General features: G+C 34.2%; 1 protein-coding gene and 1 long non-coding RNA gene across 3 annotated transcripts in view; one reads left to right on the forward strand and one right to left on the reverse strand.

The window, feature by feature from the left end:
- LOC149791173 (dual 3',5'-cyclic-AMP and -GMP phosphodiesterase 11A-like) overlaps positions 1 to 12597 on the forward strand; it is a 325685-nt gene extending 313088 nt beyond the window's left edge. For both annotated transcript variants that reach the window (XM_089969623.1, XM_089969625.1), the window contains 2 exons: positions 7216 to 7299; positions 12047 to 12597. In XM_089969623.1, coding sequence (XP_089825749.1) covers positions 7216 to 7299; positions 12047 to 12172 — 210 coding nt within the window. In that variant the 3' untranslated portion in view covers positions 12173 to 12597. The remainder of the gene's footprint in view (positions 1 to 7215; positions 7300 to 12046) is intronic.
- On the reverse strand, positions 128 to 22838 carry LOC149791174 (uncharacterized). The gene is made up of 2 exons (XR_016423320.1): positions 21219 to 22838; positions 128 to 615 (listed from the first exon to the last, which is right to left on the reverse strand). It is a non-coding gene; the product is annotated as an uncharacterized LOC149791174 (long non-coding RNA).
- Positions 22839 to 23780: the final 942 nt, after the last annotated feature.

The raw sequence follows: 23780 nt of genomic DNA on the forward strand, positions 1-23780 counted from the left end.
TCGCATTCGGGTAAAGTAATGTCGAAAGGATGGTTAAACAAAAGTATAAAAGCTTAAAATGCGCAATGAGAGAGAGAGAGAGAGAGAGAGAGAGAGAGAGAAAACAGAGACAAAGACAACGACAGAGAAGGGTCTAGGAGTTATTTAATAGTCTGACGCGCGGTACATGACAAGACCACTCCATAACTCTAAAACGCACATTTCCAACAATATTCCCGTCTCAATGATGACAGTATTCCCGTCTCAGTGATGACAGTATTCCCGTCTCAGTGATGACAGTATTCCCGTCTCAGTCATGACAGTATTCCCGTCTCAGTGATGACAGTATTCCCGTCTCAGTCATGACAGTATTCCCGTCTCAGTCATGACAGTATTCCCGTCTGATTGATGCCACACTGCTCTGGCTGTTACCATCAAAAGGGACGAAAACAATACAACAAAAAAAAAAAAGTTTTCCCAAGTTGCCGCCAATAATAGCATATGAGATCTTTATCAGACTTCAAGGAACGTTGTGCTCAGTACCAACCTTCGTCATAATGGATTAGTCATTGACATCAGTCAAAAACGAGGGCAAGCACGTTTACAGCTTAGCAGGAGACATCTCGTCACATGATCCTATAAAGAAACGGACTGTTTAAACTTACATTGCTCCAAGGGAAATTGTGGGAAACATAGTTATATTGGAATGAAGATTAGTGCTTGCTAGTCGACTTCAAGCTGTCTTTTATTTTCTTTACTAGCCATTGAAACTAAGTTTGGTTTTGTTAGAAATTTTAATTTCATTCATATCGTCATCTTACTCCTCATATAAATTAGTTAGTCGCGCGATTCTGTTTTTAGGAACAGAACATATCCGTTGACCAGTTAACACGGACTGTGCGCGTGTATCGTTTGGATTTTTAATGTGTCAGTCATATCACTACCATGATTGCAGCGTGGCAGTTTATAGTGATGTCTCGCACTGGGGCATCATGCTGCAGACATGTAGCATGATGTCCCACCCAGTCACAGTATCATGACACCAGGCCGACCATTTCTAGCATTAACCACAATAATTCTGAGCGCCAAGCGAGGCAGCTGTTAGTACCATTTTTATACGTCTTTGATATGACTCGGCCTAGGCTCGAATCCGCCACCTCCCGCATCCGAGGAGGACGCTTTAACCTCTTAGGCCGTCGGAGCGGTCAGTTGATACGGAAATATTACTACCTAACTGGTGGTCATTTGTTGTCTAAATTGCACGTTATAAGAAATATTTTTATTATTTGCAAATATTAGAACGTAATGTCAAGGAAATTTTGCATAAAGACACGTACGCATTCTGTTTATAGGAAGTTTTTTATGTTCCTTGAAAGATTAATTTCTTCGATGAACGTCGATAATATATTTTAAGATTTGAATTTATATTAGTTGATATTTGTCTTCTCCTCCTCATTTGCTTTTCTTTTTTCCTAAATTTTGCGTTCTTTACTGAAGTACTCACTACTACTAAAATTATCATTGTTATTATTATTATTATTATTATTATTATTTTGCATGCAATTGTGCAATCCATCGTTCCACTTTACAATCGGCTGCTGTACGAAACGGACCTATTAGCCAAAGTCATATTTATGTCTGATTTCGTCTTGTCATGCCCAGTAAGAATGTATTTGATTACAAGGCACCAGTGGCATCGCTAGGGGGGTGCGGGGGGTGCGAACCGCACCGGGTGACACCATCTCAGAGGGGTGACACCAAAATGAAAAATTGCAAATTTTACAGAGCACACACTGCTCGGTCTAGTCGGATTTCATAAGCGGATATCCGATCATAGTTAAATACATGACTAGCAGGCACAGGGTGCCACCATGCAGTCTGCAAGTAAGTTTAATGTAAAAATAACTATAACTTAACGTTATTACAGTTCTTAAATACTTTTACCTTCTGACCTTCAATTAATTTGTTTTTGTTCTTGTCATTTTTATACTGTGGAATTACTTTAAGAAGAAGAAATCCATGGTGGAAGTCTGGAGGGGTGACACCATGAGTTTACCGCACTGGGTGACACCAACCCTAGCGACGCCGCTGCAGGGCACGTCTTGTCATGTCCATTACGAATATATGTGATTACAGGGCTCGTCTTGTCATGCCCAGTAAGAATGTATTTGATTGCAGGGTTCGTCTTATCATGACCAGTAAGAATGTATGTGATTACAGGGCTCGTCTTGTCATGACCAGTAAGAAGGTATGTGATTGCAGGGCAGAGGATATAAAGGTTTCCAAGGACAGAGGGCAACCCGTTGCGGACGGAACATTTAATTAAGCATGTATATTGATTCCATCAGCCCTTTAGAGAACTGACTGAGTCTTCAAATATTACCCTGGCTAGTTTTTTTTTTTTTTTTTTTTTTTTTTTTTTCTGGATAAAAGATGTGTAATCTAGAAGATGCCGAATATAACACTTAAAGAGAAAACGGTTTACATGATAAAGGTATGTACTAGAAAGAAATTTTTATGGCGTCCAGTACAACTGGTGGAGGAAGAACCCGGGAAAACCCCTGGTAAGAACCACCAAGAGGCTACTAGCAGCTCATTGGCCGAGCCCGAGACTCGAACCTACGCTGACATAAGTGAGATGGCAGTGAACGGTTAAGGCGAGCGCTAGCGGGGTCTCCTTCACTAGAACATATACTTTAATAGAAAGTGACAGAGGTAATCGATGTGACGATTTTACTGCAAGTGTATAGGCAAACGCACTTTGCGATGATTTCACTGCAAATGTTGTGTGTGTGTGTGTGTGTGTGTGTGTGTGTGTGTGTGTGTGTGCAGTACCGGATTAATCGGGGCCTTTATTATATTTTATAAAGGGGCCCTAAATACAAAAAACACATAAATAATAAAACACATAAGTAATTAAACATAAATTATTAATTTGCATAGCAAAGTAATTGTATTTCTTCATTTGCTATATAGCCAGACGGTAGGTAATTGGTAGCTTGAAAGCATTTAACGCGGGGCCCTTAAAAGTGCGTGCCGTAGCATATGCTACTGATGCTAATAGGATAATCCGGCACTATGTGTGAGCGTGTAATCACCCAATGCGATGATTCCCCTGCAAGTGTGTAGACACCCAAGATGTTCGGGTTGGTACAGTTATTAGTCGCCGATAATTAACTCTAAATCTCTATTTTTCGCCAGATAGTTTGCCTATAACCGATTACCAAGAATGATGTTCTAGATTTAGTTGTTAAAAGTATGTTCATTTCACAACAGATATCAATTTCGCTCAAGTCTTTGTGTAATGGTTTTGGATAACATCAGTATCTGAGACAGCTGTATATACTATGTTAGCAACAGCAAATATCGCATTTTCTGAATAAAGTGTTAGGCAATTCATGAAAAGAACATAACATGTTTCGTTATCGGAGTTAATGTTGTCAATATCTAACGTAAACTTTCCGGTAGAGAGATGGAATCAAGTTAGTGAGAGATGAATCAAGTTAGAGAGATGAAGTCAAGTTAGAGAGATGGAATTAAGTTAGAAAGATGGAATCAAGTTAGAGAGATGGAATCAAGTTAGTGAACATGGAATCAAGTTAGTGAGATGGAATTCAGTTAGAGAGATGGAATCAAGTTAGAGAGATTGAATCATGTTTGTGAGATGGAATCAAGTTAGTGAGATGGAATTCTTCTAGAGAGATGGAATCAAGTTAGAGAGATGGAATCAAGTTAGTGAGATGGAATCAGGTTAGAGAGATGGAATCAAGTTAGAGAGATGGAATCAAGTTAGAGATAAGGAATCACATTAGACAGATGGAATCAGGTTAGAGCAGAAAAGGAAAGTAGGTACTTCAATTATGCAGGATAAACTAGTGTTGAATGAAATTAAAAGCTCTTTTTGTCTTCTGTAAATCAAGGCACATCACGTGAAGCGTATTATGTTTATGTTACACTACATGCCACTGATTAAAACATCTGATTAAAGTTGTTTGGTTCGAAAATGTTACACATATAAATGTTACACATATAAATGTTACACATATAAATGTTACACATATATATGTTACACATATATAGAAATGTGGACTATAACCAATCGTGTCATAAACGGTCTTAACTACTTTAATCAAATGCATCAATTAATTGCGGGTCCTACAAATATTCACCGTATATTATGTATATACAGGTCATAAATTGGCATGCCCCTAATTTACAGATTTCGATCAACGTGTACTATATATTGAGTATTTTTCGTGACCGTTGTACCAAAAATTGCGGGAAAACGTTTTATGCGTGATAGGTATGTTCTTTTTCTGTGTTATATGCATTGGATATTACTCTTATTAGTTGAAAGTCTTACTTTATTCAAGGTTTAACATGAAATATTTACCAAATTGTAATCTTGAAAAGTCGATAACACATACGATTCCATGCAATGTTGATAGTTCCTTTATAAAAGTTATATCATAAAACATTTGCATTGCTAAAGCTATTTTCGTAACAAAGGTAAATAGGTAATTGTACATCAAAGCAACTGAAAACATGTTTTTGGAAGAAAGTTTCACCTATCATGAAAAATCCATAGAAATAATATTTGTAACAAAGGTTAATACAAGTACCAGAAATGCATTGCATTTATTAAAACTAATTTATTGATATAAGTTTATTTAGCTGTGTAGGTTTAATGCTATAAGTTTATTTAAACTGTGTAGGCATATTGCTATAAGTTTATTTAACTGTGTAGGCTTATTGGTATAAGTTTATTTAAGCTGTGTAGGCTTATTGGTATAAGTTAATTTAAACTGTGTAGGCTTATTGCTATAAGTTTATTTAACTGTGTAGGCTTATTGGTATAAGTTTATTTAAGCTGTGTAGGCTTATTGGTATAAGTTTATTTAAACTGTGTAGGCTTATTGGTATAAGTTTATTTAAACTGTGTAGGCTTATTGCTATAAGTTTATTTAACTGTGTAGGCTTATTGCTATAAGTTTATTTAAACTGTGTAGGCTTATTGCTATAAGTTTATTTAAACTGTGTAGGCTTATTGGTATAAGTTTATTTAAACTGTGTAGGCTTATTGCTATAAGTTTATTTAACTGTGTAGGCTTATTGCTATAAGTTTATTTAAACTGTGTAGGCTTATTGTTATAAGTTTATTTAAGCTGTGTAGGCTTATTGCTATAAGTTTATTTAAGCTGTGTAGGCTTATTGGTATAAGTTTATTTAAGCTGTGTAGGCTTATTGTTATAAGTTTATTTAAGCTGTGTAGGCTTATTGCTATAAGTTTATTTAAGCTGTGTAGGCTTATTGCTATAAGTTTATTTAAGCTGTGTAGGCTTATTGTTATAAGTTTATTTAAGCTGTGTAGGCTTATTGTTATAAGTTTATTTCAACTGTGTAGGCTTATTGCTATAAGTTTATTTAAGCTGTGTAGGCTTATTGGTATAAGTTTATTTAAACTGTGTAGGCTTATTGCTATAAGTTTATTTAAGCTGTGTAGGCTTATTGGTATAAGTTTATTTAAACTGTGTAGGCTTATTGCTATAAGTTTATTTAAACTGTGTAGGCTTATTGGTATAAGTTTATTTAAACTGTGTAGGCTTATTGCTATAAGTTTATTTAACTGTGTAGGCTTATTGCTATAAGTTTATTTAAACTGTGTAGGCTTATTGTTATAAGTTTATTTAAGCTGTGTAGGCTTATTGCTATAAGTTTATTTAAGCTGTGTAGGCTTATTGGTATAAGTTTATTTAAGCTGTGTAGGCTTATTGTTATAAGTTTATTTAAGCTGTGTAGGCTTATTGCTATAAGTTTATTTAAGCTGTGTAGGCTTATTGCTATAAGTTTATTTAAGCTGTGTAGGCTTATTGTTATAAGTTTATTTAAGCTGTGTAGGCTTATTGTTATAAGTTTATTTAAGCTGTGTAGGCTTATTGCTATAAGTTTATTTAAGCTGTGTAGGCTTATTGCTATAAGTTTATTTAAACTGTGTAGGCTTATTGCTATAAGTTTATTTCAACTGTGTAGGCTTATTGCTATAAGTTTATTTAAGCTGTGTAGGCTTATTGCTATAAGTTTATTTAAGCTGTGTAGGCTTATTGCTATAAGTTTATTTAAACTGTGTAGGCTTATTGATATAAGTTTATTTAACTGTGTAGGCTTATTGCTATAAGTTTATTTAAACTGTGTAGGCTTATTGCTATAAGTTTATTTAAGCTGTGTAGGCTTATTGCTATAAGTTTATTTAAGCTGTGTAGGCTTATTGATATTAGTTTATTTTAACTGTAGGCTTATTGGTATAAGTTTATTTAAGCTGTGTAGGCTTATTGTTATAAGTTTATTTAAGCTGTGTAGGCTTATTGCTATAAGTTTATTTAAACTGTGTAGGCTTATTGTTATAAGTTTATTTAAGCTGTGTAGGCTTATTGCTATAAGTTTATTTAAGCTGTGTAGGCTTATTGCTATAAGTTTATTTAAACTGTGTAGGCTTATTGCTATAAGTTTATTTCAACTGTGTAGGCTTATTGATATTAGTTTATTTTAACTGTAGGCTTATTGGTATAAGTTTATTTAACTGTGTAGGCTTATTGGTATAAGTTTATCTATCTGTGTAGGCTTATTGGTATAAGTTTATTTTAAACTGTGTAGGCTTATTGATATAAGTTTATTTAAGCTGTGTAGGCTTATTGCTATAAGTTTATTTCAACGGTGTAGGCTTATTGGTATAAGTTTATCTATCTGTGTAGGCTTATTGGTATAAGTTTATTTTAAACTGTGTAGGCTTATTGATATAAGTTTATTTAAGCTGTGTAGGCTTATTGCTATAAGTTTATTTCAACTGTGTAGGCTTATTGCTATAAGTTTATTTAACTGTGTAGGCTTATTGGTATAGGTTTATCTATCTGTGTAGGCTTATTGGTATAAGTTTATTTTAAACTGTGTAGGCTTATTGATATAAGTTTATTTAAGCTGTGTAGGCTTATTGCTGTAAGTTTATTTCAACTGTGTAGGCTTATTGCTATAAGTTTATTTAAACTGTGTAGGCTTATTGCTATAAGTTTATTTAACTGTGTAGGCTTATTGGTATAAGTTTATTTAAACTGTGTAGGCTTATTGGTATAAGTTTATTTATCTGTGTAGGCTTATTGCTATAAGTTTATTTCAACTGTGTAGGCTTATTGATATAAGTTTATTTTGTGTAGGCTTATTGATATAAATTTATTTTTTATGTAGGCACACATGGACAGAGAGAAGCAAGATGAACTTCCCAAGCTCCAATTGGGTTGGATAGACGGCATTTGTCTTCCACTGTACAAGGTAAGGCGATCTCTCTCTATCTATATGTCTGTCTGTCTATTTCTCTATCTACCTGCCTCCTTACCTATCTATTTAATTGTATGTCTCTCTATCTGTCGTTTCTCTGTTTATCTACATATCTGTCTATATATCTATCTATCTACCTATATATCCATCTACCTACATACCTACCTACCTTCCTGTCTATCTATCTATCTATCTATCTATCTATCTATCTATCTATCTATCTCTTTATCTACCTACCTACCTGTCTGTCTATCTATCTATCTATATATATATATATATATATATATATATATATATATATATATATATATATATATATATACCTGTCGATCTATATATCTATCTATCTACATACCTACCTGTCTGTATGTCTGTCTGTCTATTTATCCATCTCTATAAATCTATATATCTATCTACCTACCTACCTACCTGTCTGTATGTCTGTCTGTCTATCTATCCATCTCTATAAATCTATCTATCTATGTATCTATTCATCTATTTATCTATCTATCTATCTATCTATCTATCTATCTATCTATCTATCTATCTATCTATCTATCTATCTATCATCATCATCATTTGCACGTACTCAAGTTGTACCGGGGGAGTGACAAAACATCCCTCTCTGACATAATGATGCTTATTTATATGTTAAGAAAGACGACTTCTTGTTCCCACCAGATCATAAGCGTAAGACTGCCCGCACGTGGGACAGCCATTAAGCTTCCTTTTCCGACAAATGACACGCAGTTATTAATGATAATGAATATACCAGGAAATATGACTTCGTGCCTTCATTTAGAGTTAAATCTAAGACATTGCTAGTGATGGAGGTCAGGGTGTTTTGGGCACCACGTCACATCCTTGAATATCTGGAATACATTTGGTTATAATGACCATTTCCATCTATAACGTGTCCGATAAGTTAGATAGTTATAAGAAGGTTTATATCAACATGTTTCATCCTTTCGACATGTATTATACATTTAGGTTTGTCGTTATCAAGAGTTATCTCTGTCTTGGAATTTACGTTTTATGATTTCCTATGTTTACTGTAATCCACGATAGAGGTCACTAGTCTTGGAGTTCGTGTTTTTTTTAATACTTACAGCAGTATGAAAGAAGGAATCTACTTTAATTCATTCAAGAAGAGTTCCATAGCTTGAATCCATTCAAGAAGGGTTGTGTGACTTGAATCAATTCAAGACGGATTCCATTGCTTGAATCCATTAAAGAAGGGTTCCATGGCTTGAATCCATTCTAGAATAGTTCCATGGCTTAAATCCATTCAAGAATGGTTCCATGGATTGAGTCTATTCAAGAAATGTTCTCTGGCTTGAATCCACGCAAGAAATGTTCAGTGGCTTGAATTTATTCAAGAAAGGTTCCATGGCTTGAATCCATTCTAGAATTGTTCCATGGATTGAATCCATTCTAGAAAGGCTACATGGCTTAAATCTATCAAGAAGGGTTCCGTGGCTAGAATTTATTATATAATGGTTCCATGGCTTGAATCCATTGAAAAAGGGTTAAATGGTTTGAATCATTCAAGAATGGTTCCGCAGCTTGAACCTATTGAAGAAGGGTTCCTTGGCTTGAATCCATTCTGGAAATGTTCCGTGGCGTGACACCATTCAGTAAGCTTCTATGGCTTAAATTTATTCAGGAAGGTTCCATGGCTAGAATGCATTCAAACAGGATTCCATGGCTTGAATCTATTAAAGAAGGGTTCCATGGCCTAAATCCATGCTAGAATGGTTCCATGTCTTGAGTCTATTCAAGAATGGTTCTGCGGCTTGAATCTATTCAAGAAGGGTTCTTGGCTTGAAACCATTCAGGAATTGTGCATGGCTTGAATTCATTCAGAAAGGTTCATTGGCTAGAATCCATTAAAATAGGGTTCCAGGGCTTGAATCTATTCAGGAAGTGTTTCGTGGCTTAAATCTGTTCAAGAAGGGTTCCGTGGTATGAATCCATTCTAGAAGTGTTCCGTGGCTTGAATCCATTCACGAAGGTTCCATGGCTAATATCCATTCTAGAAGTGGTCTGTGGCTTAAATTTATTCCAGAAGTGTTCCATTGCTTAAATGTATTCAAGAAGGTCCCATGCCCTGAATACATTCAGAAGGGTTCCATGGCTTTAATTCATTTTAAAAGGGTTCCGTGGCTTGAATGTATTCAAGGAAGGGTTCCATGGCTTGAATCCATTTTAGAAGTGTTCCTTGCCTTGAATCCATTTTAGAAGGGTTCCATGGCTTGCATGTATTCAGGAAGGGTTCCATGGCTTAAATCCATTTTAGACGTGTTCCATGGCTTTAATCCATTTTAAAAAGGTTCCGTGGCTTGAGTGTATTCAAGGAAGGGTTCCATGGCTTGAATCCATTTTAGAAGTGTTCCTTGCCTTCAATCCATTCTAGAAGGGTTCCGTGGCTTGCATGTATTCCAGAAGGGTTCCATGGCTTAAATCCATTCAAGAAGTTCCGGGCTTGAATCTATTCAAGGAGGTTCCACTGCTTGAACCCATTCTAGAAGGGTTCCGTGGCTTGAATCCATTTAAAAAGGTTCCGATGCCTGAATTCAATCAAAAAGGGTTCTCTGGCTTGAATTCATTCAAGAAGGGTTTTCTGGCTTGAAATCATTCAAGAAGGGTTCCGAGGCTAGAATCCATGCAAGAAGGGTTCCATGGCTTGAATTCATTCCAGAAAGATTTCCTGGCTTGAGTCTATTCAAGAAGGGTTATCTGGCTTAAATCCATTCAAGAAGGTTCCATGGCTTGAATCCATTCCAGATGGGTTCCATTTCTTGAGTCCACTCAAGAAAGGTTCCATGGCTTGAATTCATTCTTCAAGAAGGGTTCTCTGGCTTGAATCCATTCAAGAAGCGTTCCACGACATTAATCCATCCATGAATAGTTCCATAGCTTGAATATATTCAAGATGTGTTGCGTGGCTTGAATCCATTCAAGAAGATTTCTCTGGCCTGAATCCAAACAAGAAGGGTTCCATGGCTGATTCCATTGAAACAAGGTTATGTGGCTTACATGCATTCAAGAAGCAAAACAGTTACACATGTGTTTTGTCGCCTTCTCCGCAATGCGTAATCTTCTTTTTCACTGTATCGCCATATTTATGTTTACTATTGTTATCATTTTTTAAAGAGATTGTGTCTCACACTACTCAAGTCAATTTATAAATACTACTCTCCCATTACGGGACATCCGGGTTACTACATTTTATATAAGGCATCATTTTCTACGAATTATTGTAAATATAATACTTCTTGCTCTGTACTAAGACGAAGGGTCTTCCTTTCTTTACTTTACGTCTGTACAAAAACGTGGGGGAAACATTTATATGACATAATCTTAAACTTGGTGTTTTATTAATGATTGTGGGAAGTGTGTGTGTGGCGGTCATTAAAAGAAAACGGTGTCTCAATAGCCATAATAAAAATTGAAATCGGTGTCTCTGTAGTGATCATTGAGGCTAAACACGGTAACTCTGTAGCGATCATTAAGATTAAAAACGGTGTCTCTGTAGTGATCATTAAGATTAAAAACGGTGTCTCTGTAGTGATCATTAAGACTAAAAACGGTGTCTCTGTAGCGATCATTAAGACTAAAAACGGTGTCTCTGTAGCGATCATTAAGACTAAAAACGGTGTCTCTGTAGCGATCATTAAGACTAAAATTGGTGTCTCTGTAGCGATCATTAAGATTAGTAACGATGTCTCTGTAACGATCACTAGGACTGAAAACGCAGTCTCTCTCGTTTTACTAAACGCATTAGGATGTAAAAGTTTCTCCCTGATGTCCACTTTGATATTGTTTTCATCAGGTGTTCATGAATTCTTGAATAAAAATAATCGACGGTATTTATAGCACTAAAGGTACGCCTGAGGCTCTTGTTATTGAATATGGACTGTTCTGTTCATACGCCATTACTGGATGCATGGAGTACAGTACAATGTATTGGCCCCTTCAGATTACACCCACTTGGTTTATACCAAGTAAAGAGCGACATTTTCTCTCATATTATAAACAAATTATAACGAATTTTGGTTTATACCTACCATGAGACTAATCTTCTCATCGGAAATAACTATAAAGTCAAGACTAATTATTTTATTACACAATAGCAATACATACTTGAAATTAAATTTACCCCCCCCCCAACCACCACCACCACCAAAAACAAAAAAAATTTACAAAACTTATATTTGGGGATATCTGGGTCAATAATAGTGCATGTGAACTAATTAGCGGCCTATTAAAAAAAAAAGAATATGTAAATATCTCCCATATGATCTAATGTTGCGTAAATGAAAGTTTAAAACACAGTTAATATCATTTACCTGTCTTTTTACTGCTACTGATTATTTATTTTTTTTTGAGTTTGTGTGACTCGGTGTCTAGCGTTCCAGAAAGGTTCGGTTTGGAGTCACACAGAGACCAGGCCGCCATGGTTTGTTACTAGCGAGAACATAAAGATTGCATATGCACAATGTAACCACATAATCTTGTATGTGTTGACGTGTAGTTAAACACCAACCAGTCACTCGTCTAGGTGGGGTTTTTCCTCCACATAGCTGCAAAATCAAACCTATGGCAGTAAAGGTGTTTGTGTATTTATTATATATTACAGAGAACTAGAAGGCAAAAAGGTGTTTATCTCAAATTGATGATGTTGCCTCTAGTGAAAAATATTGTTTTAATTCACATGCAGATCAAATACATTTTTCAGCACCTGGTTCTGTTGGATCCATCATTCAAACCAATGCTGGACGGCATTTTGGAAAACAGAGCATTATGGGAGGAACTTGATATTGACCGACTGACTAAACAAGCAAGCATAGACTCTGCAGTATGACAATTGGGATCAAACAACGCTCTCTATGCATTCCTGGAACCTACGAAATATGGTGAAAGCTGCTTTTTTATTAGGAAGACTCTTCTTCAAATATATACTCAGATATAGCTAGACGATTTAACCTTGATATGTGATATATTTTCCCACATCACTGGAGCATTAATCGGAGAGTCTTTGACATTTCCTTCACATTAGTAATTAATTATGTTGAACTGTTTCGAAAATACAAAGAGGCCGTTCAGAATGCAAAAGATATGTTCCCATTGCGTTCAGAATATCGTAGAAGTTTGACTTATGTTCTCTAAAAACGGCTTGAGTCGAAATAGGTTCTAACACGCAAAGTGCTTGGAAATGGAGGTTATTGATATTTTGTATATAATCGATATTTTGTAAATGAACTATATATTAAAGAATTCACAAAGCTGTCTTTGAAAACAAAAATTTATTGAATCGTTGAGGGAACATGATGTTGTAACTTTCAAACAGTATTGAATGATTAACAGTTTCTAATTTAGAGTTACTTTGAAAAGATATGTTCTTTTGTCAACGGTTACATCGAATCATTATAATCCTTGGATTATTCACACGGTTAATTTGAATCTTGGTAATCAGTGGATAATTTGCAAGGTTAATTTGCATTCAGGTAATCCATATATAATTTGCACGGTTAATTTGAATCATTATAATCCTTGGATTATTCACACGGTTAATTTCAATCATGGTAATCGTGGATAATTTACACAGTTAATTTTGAATCATGATAATCGTGGATAATTTACACAGTTAATTTTGAATCATGATAATCGTGGATAATTTACACGGTTAATAATGTGCAGTAATATCCTGCTTTTCTTTGTTGTTGCCAGCAATCCACTTAAATACAGAAAATATTTAGTTTGCGTAAACAGAGCAAGTAAGCAAGCAAACAAAGAAACAAAATTACAAGACACTAAACGAGCGTGATTGCTTTATTTTGCCGTATTATCATCAATGGAAATTGCAGATTCATAATTTTCTCATTTATTATAAATTCTTACATGCAAAAACCAAGCAAATAAGCAAGCAAAGAAACAAAATTACTCTTTTGTCTTTACTCTCTTACGAAAACACCGCTTTTTAGTTACGTTCATCGCGCAGCTTCTATGTGATGTGCATGTATAGACACAATAATGTAAAAATGATAATAAGGGATTCAACTTTCTTTGCAAGTTGTAGATGTACAAAAAGTTTTAGAGCCAAATGACCTTGATTTTCAATTCCATAATCGTGTTAAATATTGCAATAGTTTAGAAACTCATTTACAATAAGAATAAAAAAACCATTTACTTATTCTTATATTATATAAAATGTCTCCACACCAAACATTTTATATATCAACAATCTCTGACCCGGAAAGAACGATTTTAAAATCTGTAAAAATGATTTAGCATAGAGGATGCATAAAATCATTATGTAAAAAGTGCCGCCTACGCAACAAAGACAAATTATAAAATCAATTAATTTAAAGAGACAAATAATAAATTATAATAAAGCAAATGGCTTTTTTATATGTACAATAATCCTGGTAAAGCAAAACAGGAAGCCATTTACAACTAAAACATCAAATTTGAGGAACATGAACAATGGATGGATGGACTGGGGAGAACCAAAGTTGCTAACGAGTGGTCCGAAGCAATGAAAGAAGAGAAAACTGAGCATAGACATTTACATTGTTCACAGCGAATAAATTGAAAATAACGAAGCAAACAAAAATAGCAGAAGAAGCCTGTCCACTTAAATTAACTCCGCAAAGATCAAAGAACGACTTATAAAATTGACACAATTTGTTTTCGTTTGATCAGAAAAGAACAGAACACAAACTGTCCTTAGCCTTACATGGTAAATGCAAGTTACAGCTACAGACGTACGTTCGCAAACATGTATTTTACTGTATTATTACAGTAATTTACTGAAATCATTAAATCAGACACGTATGAAAGTAGCAAATGTTTCATGGAATATATATAATCTTCACATCAAAGAAACTTTTAGGCCACACTTAGTAAGGGTACGGCTGACAATTCTAGCTTACGCTTCAGTTGGTTAGAAGTTTTTTTTTTATATTAAAATGATCCATTATGCTCACCCAAAACCGATATACACAATGAAACTTTGACGTGTTATTGACGTTACGTGCCATTCAGCTTATGTATTTTCTTCCGAAAGACTTTGTATAGACACTTAAACATTTTTGTTGCAAATGTACACGTGTATGTATATGAAAGAAAGTGTCATGTAAATATATACGAATAATGTCATGCATAATGTATATTTCAAAGTTACTTAGTTTAGTTATCATGAATGAAAGAAACCATTGTTGCTGAAGTTAAAATACACAAACTAAATAGCACTTCTTTTTTCATCGTTAAAATGTAACCTAAGCTTAAAAATGTTTACCGTAAACATTTTAATATTTAGCTTGATCTTATTAATATAATCCCCAATCGTAATATTGTTTACCCTAAGCGTATTAATATTTACCCAAAGCATAACAAATATTTACCCTAAGAGTATTAATATTTATCATAAGCGTAATACTATTTACCCTCAGCCTGTTAATATTTACCATTAGCGTATTGATATTTATCTTAAGTGTGCTAATATTTACCATAATCGTATTGATATTTACCCTAAGTGTGTTAATATTTACCATAAGCTTATTAATATTTACTATAAGCGTAATAATATTTACCCTAAGCATGTATATAGTTTTCCTAAGCGCATCATTATTTACCGTAATATCTTTAAAAAATAAAACTAATTCGAAGCATGATGCGTATCTCCTCTAGGTTGTAAACAACAGCATAAATAAAACTGTCTCACTTAAATGTCAGGTGACTATCATGCGACAAAAATCAGATTTCTAGTTTTTAAATGCCGTATCTTTGCAATGTCGTCAATGGGTTACAAAATATTAACATAACAACGCAATATTTAGCTGGACAGGAGCAACATCAGATATTTCTTCCACAAAATTGAACGAATTAAATCTATAATAAGTAAATGGACCAGTTCTGTAAATCCTAAAAAATGTACCTTTATACTTATGTATTAAATAATCACAACGAAATGTATTTCACGCCAATGTATTGAATTGATGACTCCTAATAAGATCAATAGTAGACGTTATTCTGCCCATTTTACCTGGACGATTTGCAACCTGGCAGTTTCTCCTATATACGACCTCCTAATCTAACCGTTTTGAACGAGGCACACTGATGCCAATTCAACTTATTAATTACAAATATAGATACATCCAGAAAGCCTGGTTTGAATTATGTTTGTGTATGAGATTTAATGAATTTATTTCATCCTTCAAACGCCATATAAAATCGGACAGCGTACCACAAACATGGTTGCTGATACCGCCATTCGGGAACAATCTGTATTACAATTTAAATTAAGCTTTGAGTACAGAATGTAACAACTCTGTGATATTTGAAAGTCTTTTGTATGACGCCAGTTTTTTTTCTACGATGCCAAGATGTCCGACGAGGAGTCCGAATATGGCATACAAATGTGACTGAACATTTATTGTCAAATCTACCGATGGTACATATCAGAATAGTATGACCCAGTCTCAGAATAGTATGGCACACAAGTATGACATAGTCTCAGAAATGTATGGCATAGTATCAGGATGGTATGACACAAAGCCTCAGAATTGTATGACACATCCTCCGAATAGTATGACACCGTCTCAGACTTATTTGACCTAAACAAAGAATAGTATGTAATCCCAGTGTCAGAAGAGTATGGCACATTCACAGATTAGTTTGGCACACAATCACATATTAATCTGGCACACTGTCACATAATAGTTAGGCACACAGTCTCATAATAGTTTGGCACACAGTTGCAGAGAAGTTTGGCACACAGTCTGTGAATAGTATGTCACAGTTTCAGATTAGTTTTGCACACAACCTCTGAATAGTATGTCAGTTTCAGATTAGTTTTGCACACAACCTCTGAATAGTGTGTCACAGTTTCAGATTATTTTTGCACACAACCTCTGAATAGTGTGTCACAGTTTCAGATTAGTTTTGCGCACAACCTCTGAATAGTGTGTCACAGTTTCAGATTAGTTTTGCACACAACCTCTAAATAGTTTTGCACTCAGTCGCAGAATAGTATGACACAAGGTCTCAGAATTGTTTGACACATAGTCGCAGAATAGTATGTCACAGTCTCTGAATAGTTTGACACATAGTCGCAGAATAGTATGTCAGAGTCTCTGAATAGTTCGGCACGCATTCTCAGAATAGTGCGGGCAAACAGGCTCAGAATAGTATACCTCCTAATTAAAATAGAACTTCTGTTGCGTAATTAGGCAGCAGCCGCTGTATCTAAAGGAAATGCAAAGTTACTGTGATTGATTTATTTAGATTTTTCCTCCATGAAAGTAAGGAATTAAAAAGTAATTTATAAGACACACTTACAAGTAAAAAGACAAATTTAAGAAATCAACTTTTATCATGCAGAAAGCACCAGGCAGAACACAGAACGATGCCGGCTCCGTTGTCCTCCCCTTTCCACGCCTCTGGTCAAATTTGTATCCGCAATCATCTTAGTAAGTCAAAATAAGAAGAGTAATTATATTTAAGTTGGCTGCTGAGCTGCATATTTTTATAAAGCATCAAACGAATTCGTAACTCTAAATCCAAAGTAAATTTCCAAACACGTGCAAGCCAAGAATATCACAAGCAATCAAAGGAAGTTAAAGTGTTCAAAACACATATAAACATAAATACTAAATGAGTTTATATTATTCGAGATTCCAGCCACTTAGTGTTTTTATGATTTTCTTTGGTCTTGGGTACAGTGTAAAAATATAATTTGCTTAGGTTTTTGTGTATGTAATGCTTTTTTTTTATTAATTTTTTTTTTTATCGCCCGCCTTGAAAAAGTGATCGCAAGATCTAAAAGGCACTTAGCTAGTTTCTAATAACAGCTGCATCGTGATTTGCTATGCGTCATTTTTCTTTGACAAACTCGACATCTCAGAAATCCGGTACATTTGGAAAGTTTGTCATTATGCATCTTCAATATTTGCTAGCCGTTAGTCCGATAAGATAACCTATCTACACCCTGGCTTATTGAACATATATGTTCGTGTTTTGTATTGACATCTATTGGATTTCACGAGTTGCCTCCCTTAGTATGTAATGCAGGGGTGCATTGTACATCGGCCGAAAATGGACGAGGCAATAGACTTTAAAGAAAATAGATCCTTTGTAAGTTTAACATCGAAAGTATGACTACGTACCAGAGGCAAGCTGTTTTAGATGTATTCGAGTGAAAGACATTAATACAAAAACGGACCGGCAGTGAAAACTTGTTTATTTTTCAGTTCATTCAAGTTGTGTGCTCATCAAGGTCTTGTCTAAATTAATTATCATCGTATAAGAATCAAGGACTTATATGACATTATATCGACATAGAAAATAATAATAATAATAATAATAATAATAATAATAATAATAATAATAATAATGATAATAACAATGATAATAATAGTAATAAAATAATAATAATAATAATAATGATACTAATACTAATATTATTATTATTATTATTATCAACGAGGCACTCAAATTTTATAACAGGTTTTATTATAAAAACATATTGTTTAAATGTCACTGACACTACCTCAAGTATGTTTGCACACGTAAATATAAATGTGATGAATATATGTAAACACGCAAACATTATTTCTGGACAGAATGATACAATTCCCTAATGGAAGGCTTCAATATATAATTCGAACTGGTCAGGAAAAATTAATCTTTAATGAGGTTTTATACCAAGCAAACGAGTTTGAATTATATTAGATTATTTCATATTATATTTTATTATATATATATATATATATATATATATATATATATATATATATATATATATATATATATATATATATATATATATGTATATGTATATATTGATATCGTTTAGAATAAACTGAATGCATGATATATGTTATTCATTTAATGATTATGATTCAAAAGATACTTGCGACAAATGTGGAATAGACATTGCAAACCAAACAAAGTAATATTCCATATTAACAGTTCGCATGGAGACCCAGCTCATATAAAATCCAATATTCACTACAAATAACAGAAGGACTTTCTAAACTTTTCAGGATAAAATACTAGACTAACTTGAGAGGATACAATGCTAGACTAACTAGTCAGAATACAATGCTAGACCAACTAGATAGGATAAAATGCTAGACTAACTAGATAGGATACAATGCTAGACTAACTAGTCAGGATACAATGCTAGACTAACTAGATAGGATAAAATGCTAAACTAACTAGTCAGGATACAATGCTAGACTTACTAGATAGGATGAAATGCTAGACTAACTAGATAAAATACAATGCTAGACTAACTAGTCAGGATACAATGCTAGTCTAACTAGATAGGATAAAATGCTAGACTAATTAGTCTGGATACAATGCAAGACTAACTAGTCAGGATACAATGCTAGACTAACTAGATAGGATACAATGCTAGACTAGTCAGGATACAATGCTAGACTAACTAGATAGGATACAATGCTAGACTAACTATTCAGGATACAATGCTAGACTAACTAGTCAGGATACAATGCTAGATTAACTAGATAGGATAAAATGCTAGACTAACTATTCAGGATACAATGCTAGACTAACTAGTCAGGATACAATGCTAGACTAACTAGTCAGGATATAATGCCAGTCTAAATATGTGCACTTTGGTAAAGAACAAGAGTGTTTCCGTCATACTCAGCTAATTATATATACATTATTCAAGAACAATCCCAGACAGAGTGTTAATGCCTTACCCATCTAATTAATTATGCCTTATGTCACGAACAATTCCAAGCAGAGAGTAGCTTCCTCTCACCCAAAAAATTATGCATGTCACGAACAATTCCGAAAAGAATGTAACTGTCTCTTTACCCAAATAATTATATACTCATTAGTAAATAGGAATTACGCAATGTGTTACTGTCATACCCAGGTAAGTAAGTAAGTAAGTAAGTTAGTAAGTAAGTTAGTTTGCAAGTAAGCAGGCTGGTAAGTAAGTAAATAATAATAATAATAATGATAATAAAAATATCAACAATGCGGACTTAGAACAGAGCCTAAACTTTAGTAGGTCTTAGCGCTTTACAATATTATATAACACATAAAAACATACACAACGGCAAGATCACCAAAGTCAAACACCATGAACTTACAGATCGAAATGAAAATGTTATGTTTGCTGTTGGATGCCATGCATTAATCGGGTTCGTTTTATCATACAGACATTTCTCTAGTAGCAAACAGAGATGAAGGGTTAAAGTTAGCATATAATCATCACGTATATGAAGAATCCACTTTAAAACGTAACCATGGTAATGGGTGGGTTGGATGAGGTTGAAAATGTGAATAGAATCTTGGAGTTATGATGAGTATAAATATTCAGGACTGGTATAGTAACAATTGGAATCTCCATGAATAATCAGGAGGCCACCAATACTATTTCCATAATCCAGGAGGTTAGGAAACTGCTTCCAAAAGAGAGATGCATTCAGCCTGTTTTGTCGGCTTGGAGGACGGCAGCAGAGGCATACTAAATGGACTATCTTTTATTCCATTGTGAGTGAGATTTTTTTCCAGTTCAAATGATGTGCGTTCGAAACTGAAAGTTTCGTTGTTGTTAATACGGCAAATTATGGAGTGGCGTGGGAAATACTTGATGGAATAACCGTAGGGTGCTAGATAGATCCATTTTGATTCATCGCCTGACGTTTCTTTTCTCGCTGCCGAAATATATGCAATTGTATATATATATATATATATATATATATATATATATATATATATATATATATATATATATATATATATGCATTAGTAATGTACAATCACATTTCCCTCATACCCATCAAATTATATGTAAATTACAAAAGAACAATCCCAATCAGTGTTACTGTTTTACTCAACTAATTATATGTACCTTAGCCAACAAAAATCCCTTAGAGTGTGATATCGTATATATATATATATATATATATATATATATATATATATATATATATATATATATATATAGAGAGAGAGAGAGAGAGAGAGAGAGAGAGAGAGAGAGAGAGAGCTATAAAGAAGGAGAAACAAAATCTTACTCTGGAGCTGCACCATCGACTCCCGTAGACTGACGGATGCCAAGAATATATATATATATATATTAGGACAGAATTTTTGGGTACGACTATGTGGTTGTGACTGGTAGCGCGCACCATGAGGTAAATGATATATGTAGTTATCGCGAGAAGAGTGTGCTGAGCTGCAGGAAAATTTTGGAATTTTGGCTGGCTGGTAAGACAAGTTATGATGTTGAGACCGAAATGGTTCCTTATTGACATGTACAAAAGATTGAGAGAATGAATTGTTTTCTATGTTCTGTTCTGAGTTGACTGCTTTAATTTCATCTTTAAGTTCTTTAAGTTCCTCTAAAATTCCGTTAAGTGTAGGCCAATCATAGTTATCAGTGGTTGCAATAGATTTTTCTGCTAAATTTGCGGCTTGACGTAATTCATCCATATTTTTGGGGTTTTTATTTAGTACAATTTGTCTAATGGCTGGTTTTAAACCTTGAGCTGCGACTGATAACAATATTTGATCTGGGATAGTTTGGTTATTTGCAATTTGTAAAAGACGACTTAAATAGTCCATAACCGTTTCAGAAGACTCTTGGCGAGTTTGTAAAATTGATAAATCTAAAATGATATCGTCAGTGTGAAACCTGGATGTAAATGCAGCTACTAGATTAGACCAGTTATTTATAACGGTATCAGGTAGTGATTCATACCATATTTTAGCATGCTGTTGAAGATGAAAGGGAAAAGCATTTAGAACTTTATCTTCTGATAGTTCATAAAACTTAGCCCATCGTATAAAATGATTTAACCATTTAACAGGATTCTGGGATTGGTCACCTTTAAAAATATCTAATGTGATAACAGACATACCTGTATGTGAAAATCTGATGTTTCCAAAGACAAATTGCACTCCAAGAAAAACTGTCTATAGTATTATGAGTCACATTAACTGAAATAAAAGTCAGAATGTTCTAGGCACTGACAGTATATGTTATGTCCAATTAGTTTTCCAAGTAAGAGTTCTGTTAGGATTCTTTAGAACTAGCGGAGGTCACTGAGGGCTGCTACTGCTGAACTTGTGTTATGCGGGGCTTTCTTCGGTAGTCGTCTGCTTAATGTACTGGCTTTAGTTTTCATTCGTCGTCTGCCTAGTATCAAGGGAACCATAGTCGAATGGAGTGTGAATCACTGGAACTGACAGGGTGTTGGTAATGGCGTATACCTGTTACTGGGAAGTTGCGGTTAGTTGTTGGACATTCAAGCAGGAGCGAAGTAGAATGAACCACGGATCGACCATGTGGATAGATTATTGCTGTAGCTGTTCTATGCGAGGCGGCTGCATACATAACCGACATGAGGTCTGCTAGTCGTAAAGGTTTTGGTGCGAGTCTCTCTTGTGGATCATCATTATGTTGAGTGACACTTTATCCATGTTTTTCACTTCATTTTATTCTCCAGCAACTTTTACGTATTGTTTTGTTCTTTCTCCACCAGCTTTTACGAAAAGAGTTTAGTCCCAACCTTTAAGTCGAATTACTAATTCCAGTTTTAATGAATGCATCATGAACACACGTTACACAATTACTTGGTTTACCTGGCATATTACCGCATCGTATCACACATTCTAGATATCTTCTCAAATTATATTCTGCCGATACAAAACCAAAGTCAAAAAAAAGAGAAATATAAACATACATAAAGTAAAATAAAGTGAACAAGAAATGTATGCTAATATTAGTGTTATGATTATTTCATAAGCCCAGTTGTAGAAGTAGATTTCGTAGAATTTTATTGAAATATTTTAAAACCCTATTGGTCATCTTTTCCTTCAGATTTTTTATTTAATGTCGTACCATGATCTTTTTATTGTATCAGTTTTTTGAATATTATCCGATATTGTCAAATGTTCTACTCATTGCATCTGGAATTGTGTTAAATATTTTGCAAAAATACTCGTCATTGTATTTATTTTTATTTTACTGAATATTTTGCAGTGTTTTTTCACTCATTGTACCTTTTGATATTTTATGAATACTTGCATTGTTTTTCTCATTGTATATTTTGTATTTTACTCTGTATTTGCAGTGTTTTTCTTATGTATTTTTGAACTTACAATATGTCTCACAATGTTTTATTATTGTATGTTTTGATCTGTCACCTTTTATATTCTATTTATGAATGTAATTTTTTTCTCTCGAGCCTCAAGGACTCGGCTCAAATGAACCGGAGGGTATTATTAGGACAGAATTTTTCAGTACAAGTAACAAGATTGAAAATTCCTCTAAATTGTGTTAAGAGTAAGTTTTGATTAAGTTGTATTAGAAGTAAATTGATAAATCATACTGAAAGTAATCTTCTACTAAAATATATTGAGATTTAATCCACTTATTCGTATCCTACTGTTCAACAATGATTGCGCTATTATGATCAAGTACGAACCGTCTTATACAAAATATTACTTGTATCGCAGACTCAGCACAAAAGAGTATATTCAGCAGGTTATAAAAATAGCGAACTAGACAGATTCCAAAAATTCTTATAGAGGGCAAATGTGCTGATCCTGCAGAAGTACTTACGTAATAATGTACATAGACCTAGACAATAATCTGTAAGAGACTACGAAGCCTCGCTTTGAGATTCTGGCCAAACGCAAGACCTAAAGAACGCGCCATATTTGGCGTTGTCTTAAGAAAGCGGGTATATTAAGCCCAGCTGTGGGTCGACATCAGTTTTGCGGGCCAGAAGCTCAAGCAGGCTTTGTCTTTTGCAGCTCGATCCCGAGTACCTTCAATTCCCCAAGAATGTAGTCACGTCTTCATCATCGAGTGACACTACATCAAATGACTTGAACTTCCTTCCTTTCTTCTCTCTCTCTCTCTCTCTCTCTCTCTCTCTCGGAATTGAGAAACGGATTGACTTAGAGTTTACGAAACAAATCTTCACGTAAAAGCTGGTGAAGGAATTCTCTTACGTAATATATATATATATATATATATATATATATATATATATATATATATATATATATATATATATATATATATATATATGTCAAGAACAATCCCAGAGAGTATTTCTCATACCCATCAAATTACATGTACTTTCCTCAAGAACATTCTCAAACAGCGTTACTGATACACCCATGTAATTAAATTTACATTTGTCAAGAACAGTCCCAAAAAGATTTTAATCTCTTACCCAACTAATTATATGTACCTTAAACAACATAAGTCCCGAAGAGTATAACTGTCAACAAACGTCCCGAAGAGTGTAATTGCCAACAAAAGTCCCGAAGAGTGTAATTGTCAACAAAAGTCCTGAAGAGTGTGACTGCCAATAAAAGTCCTGAAGAGTGTAGCTCTTACCCAGCTACTTAAATTCATATTAGAAAAGAGTAATCCCATACAGAGTAATACTGTTATGCCAAACATT

This window comes from Sinohyriopsis cumingii, chromosome 9 (assembly GCF_028554795.1).
Source record: "Sinohyriopsis cumingii isolate HCF-2022 chromosome 9, ASM2855479v2, whole genome shotgun sequence".
NCBI lineage: Eukaryota > Metazoa > Mollusca > Bivalvia > Unionida > Unionidae > Sinohyriopsis > Sinohyriopsis cumingii.